Here is a 25,486-nt window from a genome sequence, read left to right as displayed (position 1 = left end):
CTTATTAAAAACATTTAAAAGAATAAAATGTAATAACCTGGGTGCAGTTTCATTCAAAGGCTGTGGTTTTGCCCAGGACAAGTGAGGACAAGCTGGAAGAGAACGAGGTTTTGGGTCTCCCAAGTGAGCCTCAAGCACCTTTGAATACCGATGAAGATGGTTACCTGTAATTCCATTACACAGACAAAGACAGAGTTACACAAATCTTATGTCCTCATAGTTTCTCAGGTGTAAGATTTTCAAATATCTGTATTATACCAAACAACACTGTGATTAAGAAAGGGACTTTCTTATATAAAATGCCTTACAGCTAAACCTCATTCTTATAAATAATTAAAAAGTATCTTATAAAACAGAATTGTGAATGTACAATCAGTTGCCAGGCAACTTTAAAATCTCTAGGTTTTGACAATCAGCATATTAGATAAAACTGAGTGCTTTAAATACACACTGTATCTATCAATTGGTATTTGAACTTAGAAGAATAGTATATATTAGGAATATATGCAAGAGCTACTACTCCAAAATCTGTTTGCATACAGTGCTACAGATAACAAAAACTGTGTATTTAAAATTACTGCATTGTGATTTTAATAATTGCTGAAGTCTTTAAATATGTTCATACTCTGAAAATGCAGTGTTAAGAAAACAGGAACATTCAGGGAGCCACTCCTGTTTCCTGCAGTACCACAGGATTAAGCTGGTACTAAATACTAGCAGGCTCTGCTAAGTAACCAACACTCTCACCTTCCATCCTCTCTGGCAGAGAGTATCCTGCTCCAGTTGGTGGTCGTTGTCTGTTTTCAGAATGACTGAGACTTGGTGGCATCACCCCGTAGGAAGTATACTGAAGAAGAGAATCTAGTAGCCAAAAGCAGTCTGTGTGGATTTAATGGCCCCCCCGGGCCCCCAAAATAACACACATTAAGATACAGTTTGGACTTTAAAATAAATAAGTAAATAAATAAAGAAGAAATTTGTTAGTTAAAATTTCTAGGACTGAGTTTTAAATAGGATACCTAAAGCTTTAAAACCTGGTCAGTTTCTCCTTTTCTTTTTGATTTACAAGTAGTACAAGAATTATGGTTGTTTCTCTTGGCATACCTAAGAAAAAATATCCCTGTTTTCACATATGGGGTGGGTTTTAAAGTGTCAGAATTACAACAAACTGTTCAATTTTAAAGGAAAATATTTTCTTCTTTTCTGAACTAAACAAATGTTTAGCTTTTAATGCTGAGAGTAGGTTATTCAGCAACTGCGTCAAGCATGGGAACTTTGGTTTCGGCGAGACTTAGAGCTTTTGATGCCTCAAGTGAGGTAGGTGCTCCCCAAAACAGCACGTTATCTGCATGTATATGGAAGTTATCAGTTTTACTGATGTGGAAATGTAGGAAGCACAAAGCTTAAAACTTTGCTTTCATCATTTAGAGTCACAGCTGCAGCTGTTCTTACATGGACAAAGTATATTTTTGGTGGGAGATGATTCTGAAGGGCAGAGGTTCTCAACCTGGTTGTATGCCCCACAGAAGTGTGCCAAACACTTATCAGGGATCCCAACCACTCTGCTCTTCCCATACTGCTAAGTAGGATGGGGGTCCTGCCTAGACCCCAGCATCTCAGTTATAGGCGAGGCGGCTCCCACAGTGATCCCAGTTTGGAAAAGGGGGTTGTGATATGGGAAATGCTGCAGTAGCAAATTTCTTTCTGAGTATTCTTTACACTCTAGTACTGCTCATGAGCACTGGTTTCAAATGTTGCTAAAACTGTCCTGGTCTTGCTGTAGAGCTTGCTGTTGCTAAAATTATGATCACAGGTCTCAAGCTCTCTGAAATTTTAGTTTGTAGAATAAGGACAAGTGAATCTTCTCATTCATTTTTAACATAGAGTCCCCACCCCCCCACCAAAATAACCTCAGAACTTCTTTGCTTGAAGAGCTGTTTGGTGGGAATGGAAGTTAATCTTCATAATCCTGATATCACTTAAACCCTCACCTTTGATTTTTAAAGAGGTCAGTCAACCACGTTTTAAGGATTTGTATTCATATATGTGAAGAATTTAACAGCTTAAGGTCAATGATGTCTTAAGCAGGAGATAAAGCTCTTAATTCATAACTTAAAAGCCAATTTAACGGAATTATTTAAAGCTTTCCAGTCTGCTTGCTACACAGAGTTACACCAAATATAACAGCATCAGTGTTCAAAAGGCACAGCATTCTATTACTTATATCATTGTTAAAATATCTGTCCTTGCAGGAAAGGCTTTTAATAACCCTTAGTGAACCTGTAAAGCTCTGGTGTCACCACAGGGTATTAATGATAAATTCTGGGCACCATATTAACAGACAGGTATCGAAAAAAAATGGAGGAAGTGATTTATGAGGAAAGATGGAAAAAGACCTTCACTAAGTGACAATTTTACATAAAACATGATAATCTACAAATATTTCTTGGGTTTGAAAATTTAGTCAGGAGATGAATTTTTTAACGTTATACACTGATGTATTACTTGTATTAAAAGGGATAAAATTAATAAAAGGAAAAATTAGGCTGAATATCAAGAAATATTTCTTGATACTGAGCCCTACCAGATTGTAGCTTAGTCTCACAAGGGAAATGGTAGAAAAACAACTGCTTCAGAATTTTAAAATCTAGACTAGACAAAGCACCAGATAATGGACCATAAGGAACAATCATGGTTTGCAGGGAAATAGACTGCGTGATCCGATAAGTCTTTTACACCTCTAACTTCTATGATTCTTTGAACCTATTACCCATCAATTTAAAGAATTTATGGTTCTTCAAGGAACAATCTTTAATTTCTCACAGAGTTACCATTGCTGTTCTGTGTGAGATGCAGAGTAAAATAGGGCAGCACAGCTTGGAAGTCCAGTTATATTATAAATCTACACTGAAACATGCTCTGAAAAGGATAAAGGCTAATAAGTCCTTAAGTTTTGCTAGACCTACTGATAAAAAACAGTAATGCAAAAATACACTTTAAATGACAATTATACTATGCAAATGGCACTATACAAATAGGATCATGGGGTACTATATTTGTGTCTCAATGACTCCAAATCAGACATGCCCTCAATTTACAAGAAAAAAAAAAGTTTTTTAACCACTAATCCTGGAAATCCACCCTGATATATCAAAGTAATGCTATGTTCTATTAGAAACAGGTTCAGAATAGAGACAGGAATCTGTATAAGTACAAGGATCAGAACTACTGGATATCATGAGGTCATTTTACAAAGTTATTCTTCTAGCCATAATTGGATTTTACAAATATACTAGATAGAACATACTCAATACAGCTATGAAAAAATCAAATTGTCCTGTGATTGGTGGCATTCAGATTTTTTTTCATAGTAAGTATAAATTTTGCTGATGGGAGCTGTAAACCAGCCAGCTCCGCAGGTGTCAGTATATAAAAGCAATTCATTCTGCATATCACAGTTCATATACCTTTTTGCCGATGACTATCATCTAAGCAGTTAGAGTCTCCATACAGAACTAGTCTGCCTCCACCTTCAGAAGGAATTTGGTACAGTCCCAAAATGGGGACATTTTCAACTACAGCAGTCTCCTGCTTTAAAACTTCAAGACCTAGAACAGAGTAAGAAGGAATTTTAAGTTTTACTAAAAGCCATATGCAATTTAAACATTCCCCCCCCCCACGATACACAATCCCCCACACTTTACAAGCTATAAATAATAAACATTCAAGAAATGCAGTTTCTTGGCTCTTAATTTGAGATTACATTCATGAGAAAATTTTCTAGACAAATTTGGCAACAAATAAAAACACTCCAAGGCCTTGGTTTTGTAATTCCCCCACTGAGTTTATTTTCTTTACTTTAGTGCAGTTGCAGAATCAAGACTCAAGTGTTTCACTGTCTTTAATGTTCTCTAATGAAAAATCCTAAAATTTCACCTACAATTCCCCTAATTTCCCAAGTTTTAAAATAGTAGATAATTAAGGTTTTCTACATAAGGTTTTTTTTCCATTAGAAAGAGTGAATTTTTTGTGAAGAGTTTAAAGGGACTTTATGAAATTAATTTCTTGCAGCGGTGTGCAGTATCTACTAATTTAAACACTGACCATTACAGCACATATTGCTTAACATCCACATACATGGCTGCTATGTTTAAATATTATTAGAAGCCAAGCACCATTCAAGCAAGAACCAAGAATACAGTAGTCTCAAAGTAAGGAATTCCCTCTCTTTGTAAAGAGCAACAAAATGGAATTTCTAACTGAAGAATGTTAATATACGTGTTTAATAGTAGGGGTTATGAGGAATAAAGGCAATTGTTTTCCAATGTGTGCATCTCATTATGTCTATGCACTACAAACTTCTGGTGTATTTAAACTCCTGTTAAACTTTCAATTTATGAACAAAATACTAAGTTTATAATAGAGAAATATGCCAAAAAGAAAATTTTACCTAACTCACATGCTTTCCCCCTATTTTCTCTCTTGTTTTAAACTCTTACCTACTTTCACTTTTTTCTGTTTCTATTTAAAAAACAAAACAAAACAGATTTCGTTGTCAAGTTCTGCTATGGCTCAATGATGTCCTATGAGATACTTGCAATAAAAATTTAAAAAGCAACTTTATAAGGATATTCAGGTGCTTGTCACTTACAAGATTGAGAGTCTCCTAATGATTAATGGCTATTTAAACGGATGGCTTGTAAATAGAATATTTGCGCCTAAATTGAAACTAGTTGTATATGGGAAGGAAGAAAAACCAAAGAGACAGGTGGTGGTATGGATACATTTATCAAAAAAGCAAAAACTATTTAGTTTAAAATCAGGCACTCGTAACTCAAAAGGCCACTAACTCTACACTGTGAGATACATTCAAACTTTTGCAGATTTTAGTTAATGATAAATGAAAAGGAAAACAAAATTCATGATCCATAAAGAAACAAAACGTATTATAAAATATGCATAACATTACTTTTTGGTAAAATGCTTCTCTGCTTCCAATCTGAGATTATTTGAAGAACTGAAACAGCAATGTAAACTCCAAAAACCCAGTGATTGCAAATTCCTCCAGTTAACACATTATCTCCAGACTAGACAGAAAAACATACAGCAATGTCTTTCTTTTGAAGGTGAACTGAAAGGGGTTCAGAAAAATAAGAAGCCTAACAGACTAATTACCAAACTTTATGCATCTCTGAATGATGCTGAAATATATGTCAATATAAAAAACAACAACACAGAGTTCCTGAATACTAAACATCTTCCAAAATGCCCACACAACTCAGCTTTTCTCCACTGTGGCAGAATTCTAACGGAAAGTTATTATATGCCTCTTTTACATCCTAGTAATCATCAACAAAATAAACTCAAAGTCCTAACTTCATCTGAAGAGGACAAAGACATGTTAGTCACAACACACACATCTTCTGTGATTGCCCACAGATTAAAACACTCAAGTCATATACACATAAAAATTCACAGGAAACTTCTGACATAAAGTATAATAAAAAAAGAATTTATTACATCCTGGAAGACATTCTGCTGAATCACAGAATCATAGAAACGTAGGGCTGGAAGGGACCTCCAAAGGTCATCAAGTCCATCCCTCTGTGCTGAGGCAGGATTAAGTAAACCTAGACCATCTCTGACAGGTGTTTGTCCAAACTGTTCTTAAAAACCTCCAATGATGGGGATTCCACAGCTTCTCTTTGAACTCTATTCCACAGCTTAATTACTTTATATGTGGAAAGTTTTTCCTAATATCTAACCTAAGTCCCCCTTGTTGAAGATTAAACCTATTACTTCTTGTCCTTCCTCCAGTGGACATAGAGAATTACTGATCACTGTCCTCTTTATAACAGCTCTTAACATATTTCAAGAGTTACCGGGTCTCCACCCCACCCCCATCCCCAGTCTTCTTTTCCTAAGACTAAACATACCCAGTTTTTTTAGCCTTTCCTAATAGGTCAGATTTTCTAAACCACTTATCATTTTTGTTGCTCTTCTCTGGACTCTCCAATTTATCCACCTCTTTCCTAAAGTGTGGCACCCAGAACTGAACACAGCATTCCAGTTGAAGCCTCACTAGTGCCAAGTAGAGCAAGGCAATTACCTCCTGTCTTACATATGACACACTTTTAAATACACCCCAGAATTATATCAGTTTTTTTTTGCAACTGCATCACATTGCTGACTCGTATTCAATTTGTGATCCACTATAGCCCCCAGATCCCTTTCAGCAGTAGTACCACTTAGCCAGTTATTCCCCATTTTGTAGTGGTACATATGATTTTTCCTTCCTAAATGAAGTACTTTGCACTTGTCTTTATTAATTTCATCTTGTTGATTTCAGATCAATTCTCCAATTTGTAAAGGTCATTTTGAATTCTAATCCTGTCATCCAAAGTGCTTACAACCCTGCCCATCTTGGGGTCATCCACAAATTTTAGAAGCATGCTCTCCCCTCCATTATCCAAGTCATGAATGAAAATAGTGACTAGTACTAGACCCAAGACAAACTCCGGAAGGACACCACTAGATATGCCCTCCCAGTTTGACAGTGAACCATTGATAACTAGTCTTTGAGTATGGTCTTTCAACCAGTTATGCACCACCTTACAGTAACTTCATCCAGACTACATTTCTCTAGTTTTCTTATGAGAGTATCATGTGGGACTGGGTCAAAAGTCTTACTAAAATAAAGATATATCACGTCCACAGCTTCCCCCATCCACTAGGCCAAAACTCCATCGAAGAAGGAAATTAGGTTGATCTGGCAGGATTTATTCTTGACAAATCCATGCTGGCTATTTCTTATAAGCCTATTATCGTCTAGGTGTTTACAAATTGATTGCTTAATAATTTGTTCCAGTATCTTTCCAAGTATTAAAGTTAAGCTGACTAGTCTATAAACCCCTAGCTCCTCTTTATTCTTGCTTTTAAAGATAGGTACTGCTTGCCTTTCTTCAGTCCTCTGGGACCTCACTTGTCCTCCATGAGTTCTCAAAGATAACTGCTAACAACAAAATGTGATATTGTTCAAAACATTAGCTATAGCTGTACAACAAATGCATCACCAACTTATGGCTTGGAAAAGAAAATCCTACAACTGAGATATAGCTAAAGATAATATTAAAAAAATAGAAGATACAGTCAAATTCGACAGGACCAAGTCTGAGTTTAAAGACATTTAGACTTCAGCTATCACTTTAACTGAAATGTACAAGCAACAGTCTGAAGTAAAACTGCACAAAACCACATGCAGAAAGGACACTAATAATTACCTATGCACCCAGATGCACACACAATTTCTGCTGCATCTGTAAGTGTATAAATAGATATACAGAGAGAGCAGTATTACAATAAATATTTGTGTATACAGTTGCATATAACTGTCTTGTATCAAAAGCATGCCTGTACCTGTGTCCTAAGCTGTGTGTAAGAACGCTATACCAAAAGAAACAACTTATCTACTGAATTACTCTGTACATTTTTGGTAACTTTTGCACTCAATTATAAATGTTTACCTGTATACCGACCTAGAAATACCATTAATAAAAAAAATAATAAAAATAAGGAAATGCAGCTGTATACCTTGGTCCTTAAAAGTGTGTGAAATTACAATGCCATCGTCTGGAAACTTAGCAATACTGCATCCTGATGCATAGTTCACTGAAAAAACAGACATATGAAGTTACAATGCACAGACTAACAATGAATGCTCTTTCCCCCCACCCCATTATTCAGTTAACTGTGAAGGTCAATAAAGAAAAGAAATGCATCATACATGCTTATATGAGTTCTCATATTCTGATTAAAATCACCATATAATCTGCAGAAGGGTTTTTTTTCAATTAACTACTAAAGAATTTCCAAGAAAAGCTTTCAAATATTTAATTTCATATATTTCACTCAAGTATACTTTCATTTTAGAAGTTACCATGTTATAATCTTTTTCAAACCCAAAAGAGAAGCTTAATTATTTTATCTTTTACAAGCCATTGTTATCACTATGAAGGATAACTATTATTTGTATTCCAATGGCCCCCACCAACAATCAGGGATTGTACAAACAAAATTAGAGGCAGTCCCTGATCTGAAGAGCTCACAGTCTAAATAAACAGAATAGACAAAGGGTGTAAAAAAAAAGGAAACAACACACAAGTAGAAGATTGGAAACTAAGGCAAAGGGAGATTAAGTGACTTGTCCAAGGTCAACCAGAAAGTCTGTGGCAGAGCCATAAAATGATTCCAGATTTCTTGAGCCCCCGTCCAGTGTCTTTCACCACAAGACCATCCACCATAATAGCTAAAACCTCAAACAGTGAAAAATATCAATTGATATGGGTAGACATATTTAAAATCAATCAATTATGGGTAGAGAATTCAAAGGTCAAGAGGACAAGATGTGCTAAAGAACATCCAAAAATTATATACATGTGTCAAAAGTGGAATGTTTTGAGGAGTGACTCCAAACGTGAATTTTTTTTTTTAAGAGAAAACTTCAAAATTCAATTTAAAATATTAAGTTAAAATAGGACAAACCTGAACTTTGATATCCGTATATTTCTAATTAGTAAGTAATTATAATTTCAAATTAGAAAATAAATAAAACACTAAGAACTACATCTGGAATGCAAATACAAAGAAGACCATAGAGTTTATTATACAGATATTAAACAAAAATCTTCTACTAGATTTTTTTCATATAATTTCATAGGGGTTTTAGAGTTGCAATCTCTCTGAAAGTCACATGTCCCATAAGTATAACTATTTCCCCAAAGAAAATACTATTCTTGGAGTAGTAAAGTACTGTATTCCATGACTTACTTTCATGGTTTGCCATGGTAAAATCCCCTTCGTACAGCCCATCACTAAAGGCCATGTTCCAGACAGAGAGAAGATCATTGAGAGCTGGAATATTAGCACCTCCAGTATCTGGCATCCACCACTGCCTACAAAAATTAGAGCATGACACAGGTTATTAGTATAGGAGATCTAAAATTTTGTTTCATGACAGAAGTCCAATATCTCCCTGGATGATATTCAGAATGCACCAAAGCTATCAGTACATTCAAGGACATAAATGTTAATGTTTATTTGGTGGTGACAGTTTGAACATTAAGACTGTGATTTTCAAAGAGGTCTGAAGTGCATTATGTGCCCAGATCCCATTGCGTTTCTATGGGATATAGGCACCTCACTCCCTTAGGCTCCTTTGAAAATCCCAGCCTAAGTTAATTAACATTACAAATGTGAAATTCTCAATGTGGTCCAGCTTTACAGTGAAACAAAGTGTGCTTTAGCAGAACAGGACAAAAAACACCTTGAAATAAAACATTTTGACACGTCTACTTGGTTTGGCAACGAAGGAAAAAAGCCAATGGCCCAAATCATTTAAAAGCTGTCCGAGAGAATAAGGAACTTCTGATGTCTCCAGTAACAGAAAATATTGTTTGTTAACAGTTGGTTGGATAATTTCTAGGTTAAAAATAACACAAAGCTGACTGATGAGTTTTCTAATCTTTAGTTATTTTTAACCCCACAAATATTAAATTTTCCATTATTAGTGATGTTAACATATTTCCCCTTTATAAAATATATAGGAATTATTTCAGATATTTGAATACTGGGTCACTTAGCTAACTGATACCATTCATAATTACGCTCTCCTTCCCATTCTCCTCCCAAAAACTGACAACGGAGAACTTTTTTTTTTTTTTAAGTAGTCATTGCTTTTTCTAGTCTCTATATTTGTGACATATGTTGCCTTAATATTATATATATATTTACAGCAATTGCTGTTAAAAACATGCCCATTTGCCATTTGATAAAGACAAAGTGAATGCAGCATCTGCAGTATTCCCTTCCTTATACATATTGTGGGAAAGACTGCAAATACTAAAATAATGTTACTTCATTACCTAAGACAATTGACAAGTTTATTTTTTTATGATGACCTCCTTATAAAGAGCAATTATGTTAAGCTGTGGTTCCCACAGGCCCTCCCCCACAAACTGATACCTTGTGTTTTCATCATAGAACTTGACTTTTCTCATCACTGAAGTGTTGTACCAATCACTGAACACTATTAGCGAGAGTCCATTATCAACATCCCTCCTTAGCTTGGTGATTTCTTCAGGAAAATATTCTTCCTCACTGTCCACCATCAGTAAGGTCCCTACATAAACAGAGCAAACAGAATTCATAATCTTTGAAGATCTAACCAATGTAATGTTACCTCTATCTACAGAACTCATGCAGAAGGTAGCATCTGTGCAGTGTCCCCATGCCTTCCTAAAAATATGCTCCAAACTGACCTGAAGAAGCCCCCTTTAAAGTTGTCAGTCTCATTTCCTTTCAATCCCTAGTTTCTTTCAAGAATGCCAATAATAAGTGTCAATTTTAATAATGGTTTCTAGGATGTAGGTACTGGATTAAGACCACCAACTCCTTTAATGTGTCATGCTACAGAGGAAGTTATAGTAAGGAATAAAGGATGCACTGATACTGACTCTATAGTTATGTTTTAGCCAGGATTTTCCCTTTGACAAGACCTTAAAATCTCTCAAACAAAATCAGTGACTTGCCAGCATAAGCAGGAACATACAGCCATTAAAACAGGAAGGCTTCAACAATATGTGTAAGAAAATACCAACATGAAAACAACTCAGTAGTGAATATTACACGGATCAGCGTTTGTTTTGAAGCTGTGCATATGTAGGGGAAGAAGAGGAATTCTGTAACATCTCTAATGTAAATACACAAACCAGTGATTAAATCTTTACATGAGATGGATTGGATATCCTTTAATATGTAATGCTTCTTACTTTGATGACAAGTTTAATTTTTATGCTTGATAATACAAGAATGAAGAATGAATCCTAGCCAAAGACACAGTAAAGATGTGAATGGTAATTGCTTGCTTCAATACAGAAGACTATTAGCTTAGTGATCTATCTCCATGTTTTCCTTCTGTTCAAATACTATTATTTATTACTCTAGCTGCTGTGAAGTCGTAATAGCCAGATTAAAAAAAATACTGAGACTTCTTGCTGCCTTTTTGATGCAGAAGATTAAAAAACGGTCTTGGTTATTTCATTTAGATATGCCCCTGAGTATGTCACAACGTTATTATAAATAACCAAACAAAATAAGAAGGTGACTTATTTGCTCCATAGGAAAAGTAATTGGAAAAATATACTTGTATACCCTGGAATCAACAACTGACATGTTAATTTGCTACTAGTTATCGAGGCACCTTAATTCTTCACTCTCTCTGTAATAAGACATTTCCTAATAAGAGGTACCTTAACATTATTATTTCTTTCTTCTAATATTGCAAGAGCTCTTCTTTCAAAGCTGTCTATTGGAATTGTTTTTCCCCTCCTATTTGCTTTGTTGTATATAAAATGGTAATAAGACAAAAGCATTTCAACTGGAAGTGTTTACAAACTGCAGCATCACCAAGAACACAGAAGAGAATCCCATCGCCTCCTACCCCTTCTGCAAATGAAGTCCTTATACAGAAAATGCTATTCAATATATATTGGACAGTTGAGTAGAATGAACATCAAATTCATTTCCACTTTTGACTGAAAGTAGTTTTGTATATTTATCCATATGTGACAGGATAACATTTATAGTTTATTACATTTATGCAAAAAAACAGTTCTAGTCTAATTTCTGAAAGCCCAACAGGTCATTTGATTTTTCAGTGAATGCTGTTACAGTTTAACTCATATAAAGATTTCCATTATTAACCCAATTTAAGGAATTTAATATTTAGAGTATTTAAATGTATGAGGCTGAAACAAAGTTCGCTGTCATGCAAGAGAACCTTGTTTGGCAGCATCCATGTGACTATGTCACCAGAGACCCATTCATGATAGGGGTCCCTTTCAATAGGCATTTATCTGAGCTATGCTGGCATTTGTCTTAAGGGCTTCCTATTCTCCAGCAACTAAATGAAGACAGCATGCAAGGTGGCTCTACTTATCATTATAGCAAACACTATATTAAGGTTGCCTAAACACTGCCCATTACAAAGGATTCTTGCGACCTTTTCTTTACGTTCTCACGCTTCCCTTATTTGCAGCAGTCCTTTGATATTTGGCGGGGGGGATGCCCGAAAGCTACCGAGGTACCATCTCTTTGTCCCATGAAATGTAAACTGTTGAACATGGCCCTTTCACTTCCCTTCCTCAGGAAGATTTTGGCAGCCTGCCATAATATTAATTAAACCCATGAACAATGTAAGACCAAGATTCATCACCAAAGCAACAGTCTCAGACACTGTAGTGAGAATACATTTCTATGATTCAATATACAATGCGATATAGGGGCTAGGGAAATCAGAACATTATGGCAGATTGAATTATGAGTTTTCCTCCTCCTCAGCCCATTAAATATTTTTGGATACAACGAAAGGGGAATTGACTAATTGTACTGTTAAAAATGGAATACTACAGAGAAACTTCCTTTGTAAAATTAAAGACACATTTATAATGTATGCAGTTATTTTTCTATTAGCATGTACTCTCTAGTATTTTTTCAGATCTTTTCAATCCCTTACAAAGATAAGAAAGCTTCTAAAAGAAATTAACAGAACATAAACAATGCATGACTGCTTACCATACTGACTAGCGTCAAAACATGTAAATGGTGAACCAAGAACTTCAACAAAATATCCCATGCTTCTTAGATGCTGGTACATATCCCTGAAGTTTGTATGGATGTGGTCACCATTCCTAATACAAATAAAAGTAAACAAAAACAGTGGTCAAGAAATGTAAACATCACATGCACAAACCTAAATTACGTTATCTTGTTATAGGGTCAATTTTTATTTTATTTTCTAAAAGATACATTTTCAAATAATGGCTTCTAATTTTCCATGCATAATCAACTCTATGCACAATTCTGTGCAAACTGTATCATCTGTAAGTGCAGATAATAGAGTGCAATGAATTACACAAACAACACTAAAGGCTGAGTTGAGGCCTCTTATGAAATACATTAGTATTTGTTTATTACACATTTCAAATAGAAAAATTAACCCCATATTAAAACCAGCTGAGATGAAGCAAGTAAGTGGGACTGACTTTGGAGAACTGCTGAAACCAGTGGAAACAGCTCCTTGCCATTTGCCAAGAGCCATTCTAGGGAGACGAGTATCCCAGTTCCCCAGGCAGCTATTCAGAAGAAGACACCCAGCACCTGTAACCTGCTTGGTTCCCATTGCTTTCTCACTGTGTGCTCCCTCCTACACAGTGCCCACAGTCCTTGTCTCCATCCAAGTCAGACTCTGGAGTAGGTTTCCTTTTTGGCACTAACATCAACTTCTTTAGGAGTGAGGGACCAATATGGAGACATTTCTGAAAACGCAGAGGCCCTAGTCTGGGATCTCTCAGGTTGCTTTGACGTGTGCCAACACAGACAATAACATGTATACCAGTTCCCTTTCACAAAGTGAATAGCGGAGCTGAGAAAATGCCATAGTCAATCTGTAACTAAACTAAACTATTAAGTTATTTTTAAAAATGAACCTTCAGTTTGAGTTTTATGAATGAATCTAGCTGAATCTGTAAAGGTGTTTTGTTTTTTAAATAAGAGCAAAACACTTTAAGATGAAGCCTTAGTTTTCAAATTTTTCACTCTTTAGAGATGTCAAACTTTTCTTCAGAAATCCAGGAAATAATTTAAATAAGTTGTTAATAAACCACAGATAAAAGCTCGAGAACTCCATCTAGAAGCTATATTGTTTTCCATGAAATTATTAGAAAATAAAATTCCCCACGTTATATGCTGGAAGTGGGATTATGTTCCCTAGACAATAAAGGTACAATACACCATCGCTATAACGAACCCCTGGGGATCCAAGCCATTTGGTTGTTATAGCCAGTGGTTCGTTATAGGGAAAGAACCTTGCTCTGTGTGTGGGGGAGAAGGGGTGGCTGACACTTTGAGCCCCGCAGCACAACTGAGAGCTCCTCTGGCCCCGGGACCATGGCAAACAGCTCCTCCGGCAGCCGGAGGAACTGTGTGCCCCCACTCCCCCGCAGCCCTGAAGCCAGAGGAATTGTCAGCCCCCTGCTGCAGCAGGCGAAGCTGGAGATGGGATCCAAGGGCCAAGTTCGCTATAGCCCAAGGTTTGCTATTACGAAGGGTGTTATAGCGAGGTTGTACTGTAATGCATGTCATTAACATACAGTCAAGAAATAAACTCAAGAAATTAGTTACAATTTCTCAGATAAAACCAAAGAGACACACCAATCTAAAGGATCATTCTTCATCCTCAAATTATCTCTGGGGAAGTATCCTGGTGGATAACGAAGATTGTGATACTGATCCCAAAGGACTCGCTTGCTACGAGGAGGGGTAGGAATAATCTTTACTTTTATTGGGAGCTTCACAGTAGAAGTCTGCTCTGCACCACTTTTAGACTGGAAGAAAAAACAGAAAACAAAAATAATGAAATGCTTTTCCTAAAATAGTATTTACAATTTCATTTAGGATTATAAAGGTCCAGAAATACTGAAGAATGATTTTTGATTTTTATTTGCCAAGTTTACCCAGTAAATCCAGGAACAGGTTTCCAGTGCCAGCGACCAATGTTCAGAGATGAAAGTCTAACCCCATGAATCACACAAGTATTGTAACCCCATTATAAAAAATCCTTTGTATATTCAGTGGTTTACATGTATGCTCAGAATTTAAAATATTTAAAAAAAAAGCTTCGGTGCTACAGGTGCTTTAAACATTTGAGACTTTAGAAGGTTCTCCAAAACAATGAGTTCTTTTTATGGAGAGAAAAATAATTCTAATTCATTATCAACCTGTGAAGATTTCCTATATTCCACCAGTTTACTTACAATTTATATTAGCCTCATCTCTCTACGGAGTTGGCCACGTGAATGGGGTTTTTGTTTGCTTCTTTGTTTGAGTGCATTAATTTCCTGGTTAGATCCCTCAACTGTTAGATTTCTTGCTCAGACTATTAAACCTTGTCCCCAAATTCAACTGCACCCAAGATTATAAACCTAAACCAACCACTTAGAGGGATATTCATTTATCACTACATGATAAAACACTGAAATGAGGTAAACTTACTTCATTTTCTGCGGGGGACAATACTGTGATCATGACATGACCTTGAGCAATGCCTTCCCAAGACGCAGCTTTCTTTGCTACAGAAATAGAAATTGCTAGATATCCTGACCAAGGCCATAATACCGGGGAATAGGAGAAAGCCACTTCAATGTTATCTCCATTCTGTGGTAAATAGGGCTGCCAGTCTGGCTGCAGAGTAGAAAACAGAACGTGTTGGTAATTATTTTAAAATGTTGATGAAGGAATATTTGTGGGAAACAGAGTTAAGGTTGACTATCACCTGGTAATTAGGTCACTCACTTAGGACATGGGAAACCCAAGTTCAAGTCCCTGATCCAATGACTAATACCTCATAAAAAGTGGAACAGCTTCAGTAGGAGACGTTGAGCCCAGTGGTTAGGGTGCTCTCCTGCAATGTGGAAGACTCAAGTTCAAATAGTTTCTCCACAGCAAGCAGATGGGGGACTGAACCCAGGACTCCCGCATCCCATGCGAGAGCCTTAAGCACTGGGCTAAAACTGATAAGGGAGCCATCCCATCCTCTAGACATGTTACAACTCCTGTCCTCCTTTGCTTTTGTCAAAATTCCCCAAACTGAAACAAAATCTTCTGAGTTGGGTTGAAACTAAATGTTTTAACCCAGCTCAACATTTTCTGACTTTTTGGAATTGCTGAAAATTTTTTTGTTTTCAGTTCGACCCAAAACGAAACAGGATTTTTTCAGAATTGCTAACAATTCAAAAAATCCATTATTCACACAGCTCTAGGTGTACCAGGTTTGTGCTTACTTTTTTATTTGGCATGGTAAAGTATTACCCTCTCTCCAGTCAGAAAAAGCAGCTCTTCAATGGGAAACACTATTGTTCCAAGTCATAGCTACTGCTGTCTTACCTTGTCTATAATTCTCCCAGTGACACCCATACCATTAAGGATGGTAATATTAACAATAGTTGGCATTCCTCCATAATAAATAGGTTGGGAGCAATAGGGCCACATGTAGGGGCATTCCGTCAAGTCAATGTAGCTTGGACTCAAACTGAAAAAAAATAAAAAAAATACAGTAAATGAAAAAAGCACATAAAACACAATCATGTTAAAAAGTCAAAGGCAAAATTAGCAAGCTATAGTCCCTCTCACAGCTCTGATCTTTCTTTCCAATGAGTCTGAGACTTAAAAACCATGATTAAATTTAAAATATAACATGAGAAAGTTTTATGGCACAGATGGTCTGGTGATACTTAATCCTGCCACAGCATGGGGGGATGCACTTGATGATCTTTGAGGTCCTTTCCAACTCTACATTTCTATGCGAAATAAAGTTATTTAATTTTTAGAATGAAAAAAAAGAAAAGAAAAGAAAAAGAAAAACTAACAGGACACAATTTAGCACAATAAAAATAATCTGATGTTGGATAACTGAAATTGGATTATTTCTCTATTTAAGTGTTAAATTTTCCACTACATACCCAGGGGATTAAACTAAGGAAGGAAAGAAAACGTACAAGCTTTCATAATAAAGAGGTGACAGATTCAGGCCCCTATTCTTCTCTAATTTTAATAAACACAGAATCACAGAATATCAGGGTTGGAAGGGACCTCAGGAGGTCATCTAGTTCAACCCCCTGCTCAAAGCAGGGCCTAATGATGGCTTCTGACAAGAGGCTTTTCATTAAACTCTTCCATTTGAATTATGTAACCCAGGGATAAGCAACCTATGGCATGCATGCCAAAGACAGCACACAAGCTGATTTTAGGTGGCACTCACACTGCCCGGGTACTGGCCACCGTTCCCGGGGGCTCCGCTGCTGGCCTGGGGTTCTGGCCGCCAGCCCCACTTAACCCGCTGCCGGCCCTGAGTCCCGGCCACCAGTCTGGGGGGCTCTGCTGCTGGCCTGGGGTCCCGGGTGGCTCTACAGCTGGCCCCACCCTGGGGCAGTGAGGGGTGCAGACAGTGGATGGGTGTTGAAGATTTTGAAATGCAGCTCATTCAGTTAAAAAGCTCAGAATTGTGGGCATCAAAGTTTCGAGATCTGCAGAGTGCACTTGATGCTACCGAGAGAGATCATGGGGCCTCTATTCTGATCTGCTGGATGTCCCTGCCAGTGAAATGTAACTGTCTGAAGAAAATTGCGTTTGCAATGCTTTCAGCTTTTGGATCCACATACCTATGTGAACAGGTATTTTCACACATGAAATCTGTCCTCTGTCCCTCTCGGAGCTGGTTAACAACTGATCATTCAGAAGCCTGTGTGCAGCTTAAAGTATCCCAATACGTGCCAGACATTGCAAAACTCAGCAAGGAAAAGCAAGGGCAAGGATCACACTAAACTGGTAAGATCTGCATTTTAATTTTAAATGAAGCTTCTTAAACATTTTAAACACCTTATTTACTTTACATACAACAATAGTTTAGTTATATATTATAGACTTATAGAAAGAGACCTTCTAAAAAGGTTAAAATGTATTACTGGCACGTGAAACCTTACATCAGAGTGAATAAATGAAGACTTCTGAAAGGTTGCCGCCCCCTGCTGTAACCTATATGTGAATTCTCTTCACCATGTGAGCATGCAGACTGCTCAGCTGAGCAAGATGTGTGACTTTCTTTTAAAAGAAATGCTCAGAACAACATGAACAACATTAACATGAATAGATTATTAATTAACGAAAAACTAACACTCACCTGGCCTGTGGCTTATAGCTATTAAGGATCTGGTAGGCTCTAAGAAGATCCAGTTTGCCATGTCCTTGCTCAAACATGTTAACGCCAGGAACCCTACGTGCTGATGCAATCAGGGCCTGCTTCATGCTAGCTGGATTCACCATTTCACGCTTCTGAACTGTGCTAAAAATGACAAATGTTTATTAGATTACATTTAGGAGGCCCTGTTCTTATCTCGGGCTAGGCATGGAATGAGAAATGAGACTAAGGCCAGGTCTACACTCAAAAGTTAAGTCAGCTCAGCTCCATCGCTCAGGAATGCGAAAAATTCACACCGCTGAGCAAAGTAGCTCAGCCAACCTAAATCCCAGCGTAGACAGCACTAGGTGGACAGAAGAATTCTTCTGTTAACCTAGCAGCCACTTCTCAGGAAGTGAATTTACTATGACAACAGGAAAACCCCTCCTGTCACAGTAGTGAGCGTCTATAGCTGTGCTGCTGCAGTGTTTCAAGTGTAGACAAGCCCTAAACTTATTCTAATCCATTCAATTTAAGCAAAATGTAACTGACGTTAATCTATTACATGCATAACCTATGGTTAAAAACTGGAGACTATCACTTAAGTGACTTTTCAATGGAAATGCTTAAGATGCACTGTTAAACAATAATAGAATACCATTTATTTATATATTTTTGGATGTTTTCTGCATTTTCAAATATACTGATTTCAATTACAACACAGAATATAAAATGTACAGTGCTCAAATATTTGCACTGTAAAAAAAACAAAAGAAATATTATTTTTCAATTCGCCTAATTCAAGTACTATAGTGTAATCTCTATCATGAAAATTGAACTTACAAATGTAGAATTATGTACAAAAATAACTGCATTCAAAAATAAAACAATGTAACACTTTAGAGCCTACAAGTCCACTCAGTCTTACTTCTTGTTCAGCCAATCGCTCAGACAAACAAGTGTGTTCACATTTGCAGGAGACAATGTTGCCCACTTCTTATTTACAATGTCACCTGAATGTGAGAACAGGTGTTCACGTAGCACTGTTGTACCTGGCGTTGCAAGATATTTACGTGCCAGATGCACTAAAGATTCGTATGTCCCTTCATGCTTCAAACACTAGTCCAGAGGAAGTGTCTATCCTGATGACGGGTTCTGCTCGATAATGATCCAAAGTAGTGCAGACCGACGCATGTTCATTTTCATCATCTGAGTCAGATGCCACCAGCAGATGATTGATTTTCTTTTTCAGTGGTTTGGGATCTGTAGTTTCCACATCAGAGTGTTGCTCTTTTAAGACTTCTGAAATCATGCTCCACACCTCGTCCCTCTCAGATTTTGGAAGGCACTTCAGATTCTTAAACCTTGAGTCAAGTGCTGTATCTTTAGAATTTCACATTGGTAACTTCTTTGCGTTTTGTCAAATCTGCAGTGAAAGTGTTCTTAGAACGAACAACATGTGCTGGGTCATCATCCAAGACTGCTAGAACATGAAATATATGGCAGACTGCAGGTAAAACAGAGCAGGAGACATACAATTCTCCCCCAAGGAATTCAGTCACAAATTCAGTTAATGCCTTATTTTTCTAATGAGTGTCATCAGCATGGAAGCATGTCCTCTGGAATGGTGGCCAAAGCATGAAGGGGCATATGAATGTTTAGCATATCTGGCACGTAAATACCTTGCAATGCCAGCTACAAAAGTGCCATGCGAATGCCTGTTCTCACTTTCAGATGACATTGTAAATAAGAAGCAGACAGCATCATCTCCCATAAATGTAAACAAACTTGTTTGTCTTAACAATTGGCTGAACAAGAAGTAGGATTGAGTGGACATTGTTTTGGTTTTGAGTGCAGTTATGTAAGAAAAAAAAATCTACATTTGTAAGTTGCGCTTTCATTATAAAAAGAACAGGAGTACTTGTGGCACCTTAGAGACTAACAAATTTATTAGAGCATGAGCTTTTGTGGGCTACAGCCCACTTCATCAGATGCACAGAATGGAACATATAGTAAGATATATATATATATATATACACACACACATACACACACACACACAAATAAGCTGGAAGGTACCATACAAACTGTGAGAGGCTAATTAGTTAAGATGAGCTATTATCAGCAGGAGAAAAAAACTTTTGTAGTGATAATCAAGATGGCCCATTTAGACAGTTTGACAAGAAGGTGTGAGGATACATAACTTAAGGAAATAGATTCAATATGTGTAATGACCCAGCCACTCCCAGTCTCTATTCAAATCCAAGTTAGTGGTATCTACTTTGCATATTAATTCAAACTCAACAGTTTCTCGTTGGAGTCTGTTTTTGAAGCTTTTCTGTTGCAAAATTGCCACCCTTAAATCTTTTACTGAGTAGTTAAGGTCTCAAACGGAAAAACTGTGTTTGTTGTTCTTCAGAGAGTTAGTTTTCGTAAGTGCAGAAACAAATATTTTTAATTGGTAGGCTTTTTAAAAGTCAATTTACAGATCTTGTTAATCAAATGCATTTGAGATATATGTTCTTCATTTAATTATTACCTTACTAGCAAAGTGACAGCACCTGCCACTACAGGAGAGGCAACACTTGTCCCAGAGAGGGAGCGGCATCCACCCTTCATACCAGAACCTCTCACTCCAGAGCCGTAAGTAACAATGTCAGGCTTCACTCTACCATAACCTCCTGGCAGTTCCTATAAATTAATTAAAAAAATGGTTTATGTTTATATCAACATATCATTTACTGGTGCTGGCCTATGTCAGAGACAGGATACTGGACAAGATAGACCCCAGGTCTGATTCCGTAATATAAATCCTATGTTATTAAAACTATTCTGTATATGTTTTAGGTTAACAGTTCCTATACACTTTTCACTTTTTTTTTTAAGTAGAAAAAACATATATTCAGAAAATTTTAATACTTCTTCAGGCAGCTTAAAATCATAAGTCTTAATCAGTCACATGTAAGACAAAGGAGATAATTATTCCACTCTACCAGACAGTGTTACCTATAATTTTTCCCACCCATGTACGGAATGAATTTTGTTATGTGCACCAATATGGAGGTGACATATTATCAGGGCTGGAACAGAGGGTTGGGGTGCAGGGGTGCGAGCTCTAGGGTGGGGCCGGGGATGAGAGGCTTGGGGTGCAGGAGGGTGCTCCGGGGCTATGGCGGGGAGAGAGGACTCCCCCCAGCTCTCTCTCCCCGCAGCAGCACCTGTGCTGGGGGGGAGAGGTGCATCTCCCCACAGCAGCAGCTCCAGGGGTGGGGCTTCAGGATAGGCACCCCACCCCCGTCAGGCTCAGGCCTGGGGAGGGGTGCCATGGCAGGTCCGGGCTGGGGGAGGGCCGCCCCGTCCAGGTCCGTGCCTGTCTGGGCTGCCCCAGCAGGTTGGGAGCCGGGCTAGGTTGGGGCCGGGGCACCCCTCCCTCGGCAACTACAGGTCCCTCTAGGCAGGTTCCCTGAGCGCCTGCGTGGTGCTTAGAAGGCTGCTGCGCGGATGTGCAGCTTACAGGGAACTTAGCTACCAGGTAATGGTGAGGCCTCAGTTAGTATTGTCTTGGACTCCGGGTGCCGCTCTTTAGGAAAGAGATGGACAAATTGGAGAGATTCCAGAGGAAAGCAACAAAAATGATAAAAAGTTTAGAAAACCTGACCTATGAGGAAAGGTTAAAAAACCTGGACATGTTTAGTCTTGAGAAAAGAATAAGGAGGGACCTGATAATCTTCAAATATGTTAAGGGCTGTTATAAAGAGCAGTGTGATCAATTGTTCTCCATGTCCACTGAAGGTAAAACAGGAAGTAATGGGCTTCATCTGCAGCAAGGGAGATTTAGGTTAAAAAGTTTTTCTAATATCCGATAATAAGGGTTACAAAGGGTTTGCACAGCTTCTAGAGACAAGCACTAAGCCCATATGTGCTCCTTAAGTTAACAGACTGCCTAACGATACATACAATAGCATGATAGTGCCAACAGTGGAACTAGGATCCCACAAAGGGAATGAGGTGGAATGAAGCAGTAACCACAGCATCCTGCACAGTGGCTAACAAATCTGGGTGATTTGAGGGCAAAGAAAGGATGCACCCTAACAAAAGGCGTAAAAGGGTCCCTCTGGCTCACTTCCATGTAGCACTGAAAACCTAAAAGCCCATTAAAATAAAGTTATGTTCTGAGGACGAAATGGCTATTTTAAGGATTTACTTTTATCACCTAAAAAGGAACTTAAAAAGGCTTAATTGAAGCCAGTGTTTAGAGACTGCATTCTGTCAATTCTCATGTACCTATTACAGTTTAATACTTTGCACATTTTACCTTTTCATCCACATTAACTAATTTAATCCCAGGTGACTGGACCTACCGAGATTTTAAAAAGCTAACATGGCAGAGAGGGCATCTCTGTTAGAATTGGAAAGTTCATGTTAGATGTTTTGAAGCCATGCATATTTTATATTTGAGCTTACCCAGGTGGTCATTCCCCTCGATGAGAAACGAGCTATATTATCTTCAAAGTCAATTCCTCCTACTCCAATCACATCCATCTGGTCAGCAGGGTTATTGAGGGTGCTAAAATGAGTGAGCAGAGGGAGGGGGGTGGGAGGGAGACAATAAAAATAACGGGCACACCACCACCAGGTTCTCTTTGTCTGTCTAGGGTTTGCAGCTTTGACAGCTGACACCCTGGGGTGAATTATTTCTGACAACTTCATTTACAGCAACTATTCAAGAAATCCCTTAAAATATCAAAACATATACCAAGAAAAGGAGCGATATTTATTTCAGTATTATTACATGAGGAGCCAAAAAGTAATCAATATATTTTTTAGAGATTTTTGCATTCCCTGAAGCTTGAGATTTTCATGCGCAAAAGTTTGTTGATATTGACAGGCAAACGTCAGTTTGAAGGACTCACTGACTTCTTTTATGCGTTTACATACTATCAAAACTGCTGAATTAAATAGCTACAGCTCATCTAATTCAAGAATGTGCTCCTCAGGTAAAAAAAAAAAAAAAAAATCTACAGTGGAAAAAACAGCCTGACTCATTCTCAAAAGACAGAATAATCTGTGATTTTTTTTTCCCCCCAAGAGGAGGTAGGGGATTATACCTCAGATACTTCAGGAAATTTTTAATCAAACGCTTTTAAAGAAACTTACCCATATAAAGGGCCATCATTGCCAATAGCAGAAACCATGATCACGTTGTTAGCTGTCAGTTCCCATACCTGCAAAGACAAAAAATATAGACACATTATTTAAAGCAATGTACTGAAGCCAGAAAAATAAAGAAATAAATTATTTACACATGTACCGCACTGGTCTGACTACAACAATTTCCTTAAATCCACACTTTTTATTTTAATGGTACTTGCATCACACATACCATTGACACTTTCATTAATATAATTAGCAGTCTCAAAGAGTAAGAATAAACACAACTGTTAATGCAGGCCAAGATTTTCAAAAGAGACAAATGATTTGCATGCCTTCATCTCAGACGTAATTTTTAATATTAAGTTATATGCTCAATAATCCACCAGTAATTGCACCCTTGCATAACAACATGTATATACTAGACTGTTGAGCCCTTTCCACCCAAATTTTCCAAGGACAACAGTAAACTTTTGATTGTCAAATTAAACTAAATTAGGATAATTTAGAGAGTGTTTGGAACAGTACAAATTATTTTCATGTGCCAAGCTACCTACTTAGCCATTTCCAAAGCAGGTTTTTAGTTTTTGGTTATTTTAAAACATTGTAATGAATTTAGTGCTTTTGAAAGATTGGTTCCTATGGCTGTCAGTCTAAGTCATATTTCTTCATAATTCAGGTACAGTTCTGCAGTTTTTACTACAGATGAATGTGGGCTTAACAATTTTTAAAGAAAAATGTAACTGCTAATTTTAAAAAGTTACTTTTCAATGCTGACTTACTTTGAAAAAGACTTGTAGTCACATATTCCAGCCTATTAACTCGACTTCTAATTAAATCAAGTTTCCTCATATAAAATTTGCAATTGAACTTCTGATAAATGGTTTCTGATTACAAAATTAACAGACCATTCAGGGGTAAATTTTTCAAAAGCAGCAATGGATTTTAGCCAACAACTTTCCATTTAAGTTGGTGAGAGTCACACTACTAAAACTTCACCACCTAGCACTCTAAAAACGTTACCCATCAGTCTGTATACTATTCTATTTTTTTAATAGAAATCATTCTAATAAAAATAGCGGTCAGTAAAGCACTGATCTTTTAAGCTGCTCTGCAAGGACAGATGCCTGAATCTGTGTAGAACTTCACTGATGCCAATGGAACTCTGCACAGTCATAAAGGTCTGCCCACACAGAACACATTTCAGAATTGGGACCCATGAGGTGACCATGCTAAATATATATGTTCATAGTTTTTGCACTTACCTTGTCAACAAAAGGATGATCCATAAAGTCTGGACCACCAATACTAAGGTTTAATACATCTATCTTCTTTAAGATGGCATAGTTAAAGGCATCCAGAAACCAAGATGTATAGGAGACCTGTTTATTAAAGCACAACAAAAGCAACCATTTAGAAATCAAATGAGAATGTAACAAAATAAAGCTAGGTATTAAAAGAAATAGAAATCTAAGGGTAGGAAACAAACAAAAGTAGAGTGCTGAAACAAAAAAAAACTATTTTGTTTTTTCTTTGGTATTTAAAATAAAAAGTTAATTTGATTTTTTTTAATCCTTCATTAAAATAACACTAAAAGTAAGAGGTAGTGGCCCCGCATGAAGTTGATTGTAATACCAAATTCTTATTTGAAAATAAACTCCAGGAGGCAATTCTAAAATCTGTGTAAATGTACATAATTCTGTTAAAAAAACAAACTCTCTCTCTTTACAAAAGGAAATACTTTAAAGTTCACGGGAATTAACAGTATTTGTAATTTAAGGGTTAATAATGTGTTATTCCAGAAAGGTCTGAATTAAAATAAAACATTTACGATATCTACCTGATTATTTGTGAAGACCCTAAAAATGTGCAGCTCTGCATTTGGAGCAAATCCCTGGCATTCCCGCATGCTGGCTATAACACCAGCCACAAACGTCCCATGGCCCAGACCTGTTGCAAATTAGTAGTAGTATAAAATTAATAAAATAAAATGTTAGAAGCCAAACCATTTCACTGTAAAAATTTTAAAAATCCAGACATTTTGTATGCATATTCAATTGCTTCTCTCTTTCATCCTTAGGAACATTTAAGTTTATTTAAAAAGCAACAGAAATGTTGGTCCAAGTTGAGAACTTGTTTCACTTTGATCTAAAATCCTTTGCAATAGATGCTAAGTGATTCCTACCAACAAGAATTTCTACAATTGAAACTGCATATATGTGGGGTGAAATCCTGACCTCACTGAAGCCAGGTTTTCCTACTGATTTTAGTGGGGAAAGAATCTCACCCATTAAATATATGATGTGCAGAAACAGAGGGAAAAGGATATCCTATAGACAGGAAATATTTTCTATCCCTCAAGTTTACTTGTTAAATATTTTGGTCAACTCTAAACAACACTTTTTTTCCCAAGTGTTTTGATTCGGCTGTTTCGGGTGTTTTTCAACCTTTGTGCGTGTGTGGTTTTGCTTTTGTTTTTTTAATTGTCCAAATTTGAAATCCAAATACCATTCTGAATAAAAAATGGTTCATGAAGTTAAGCATTTG

General features: G+C 37.1%; 1 protein-coding gene across 2 annotated transcripts in view; it reads right to left on the bottom strand.

Moving 5' to 3' along the window:
- The window catches only part of MBTPS1 (membrane bound transcription factor peptidase, site 1), a 45,817-nt gene that overhangs the window by 5,515 nt on the left and 14,816 nt on the right, over positions 1–25,486 (bottom strand). For both annotated transcript variants that reach the window (XM_074968565.1, XM_074968566.1), the window contains 16 exons: positions 24,780–24,889; positions 24,205–24,321; positions 22,946–23,013; positions 22,253–22,355; positions 20,328–20,479; positions 17,792–17,953; positions 16,000–16,144; positions 15,109–15,297; positions 14,269–14,441; positions 12,631–12,746; positions 10,021–10,177; positions 8,827–8,951; positions 7,591–7,668; positions 3,468–3,608; positions 748–879; positions 38–164 (listed from right to left, as the gene is read on the bottom strand). In XM_074968565.1, the coding sequence (XP_074824666.1) occupies positions 38–164; positions 748–879; positions 3,468–3,608; positions 7,591–7,668; positions 8,827–8,951; positions 10,021–10,177; positions 12,631–12,746; positions 14,269–14,441; positions 15,109–15,297; positions 16,000–16,144; positions 17,792–17,953; positions 20,328–20,479; positions 22,253–22,355; positions 22,946–23,013; positions 24,205–24,321; positions 24,780–24,889 (2,095 nt within the window). The remainder of the gene's footprint in view (positions 1–37; positions 165–747; positions 880–3,467; positions 3,609–7,590; positions 7,669–8,826; positions 8,952–10,020; positions 10,178–12,630; positions 12,747–14,268; positions 14,442–15,108; positions 15,298–15,999; positions 16,145–17,791; positions 17,954–20,327; positions 20,480–22,252; positions 22,356–22,945; positions 23,014–24,204; positions 24,322–24,779; positions 24,890–25,486) is intronic.

The sequence above is a fragment of the Natator depressus genome, chromosome 12, assembly GCF_965152275.1.
Source record: "Natator depressus isolate rNatDep1 chromosome 12, rNatDep2.hap1, whole genome shotgun sequence".
NCBI lineage: Eukaryota > Metazoa > Chordata > Testudines > Cheloniidae > Natator > Natator depressus.
Note: the sequence above shows the minus strand (reverse complement) of the source record. Positions and strands in the feature narration are given on the sequence as shown.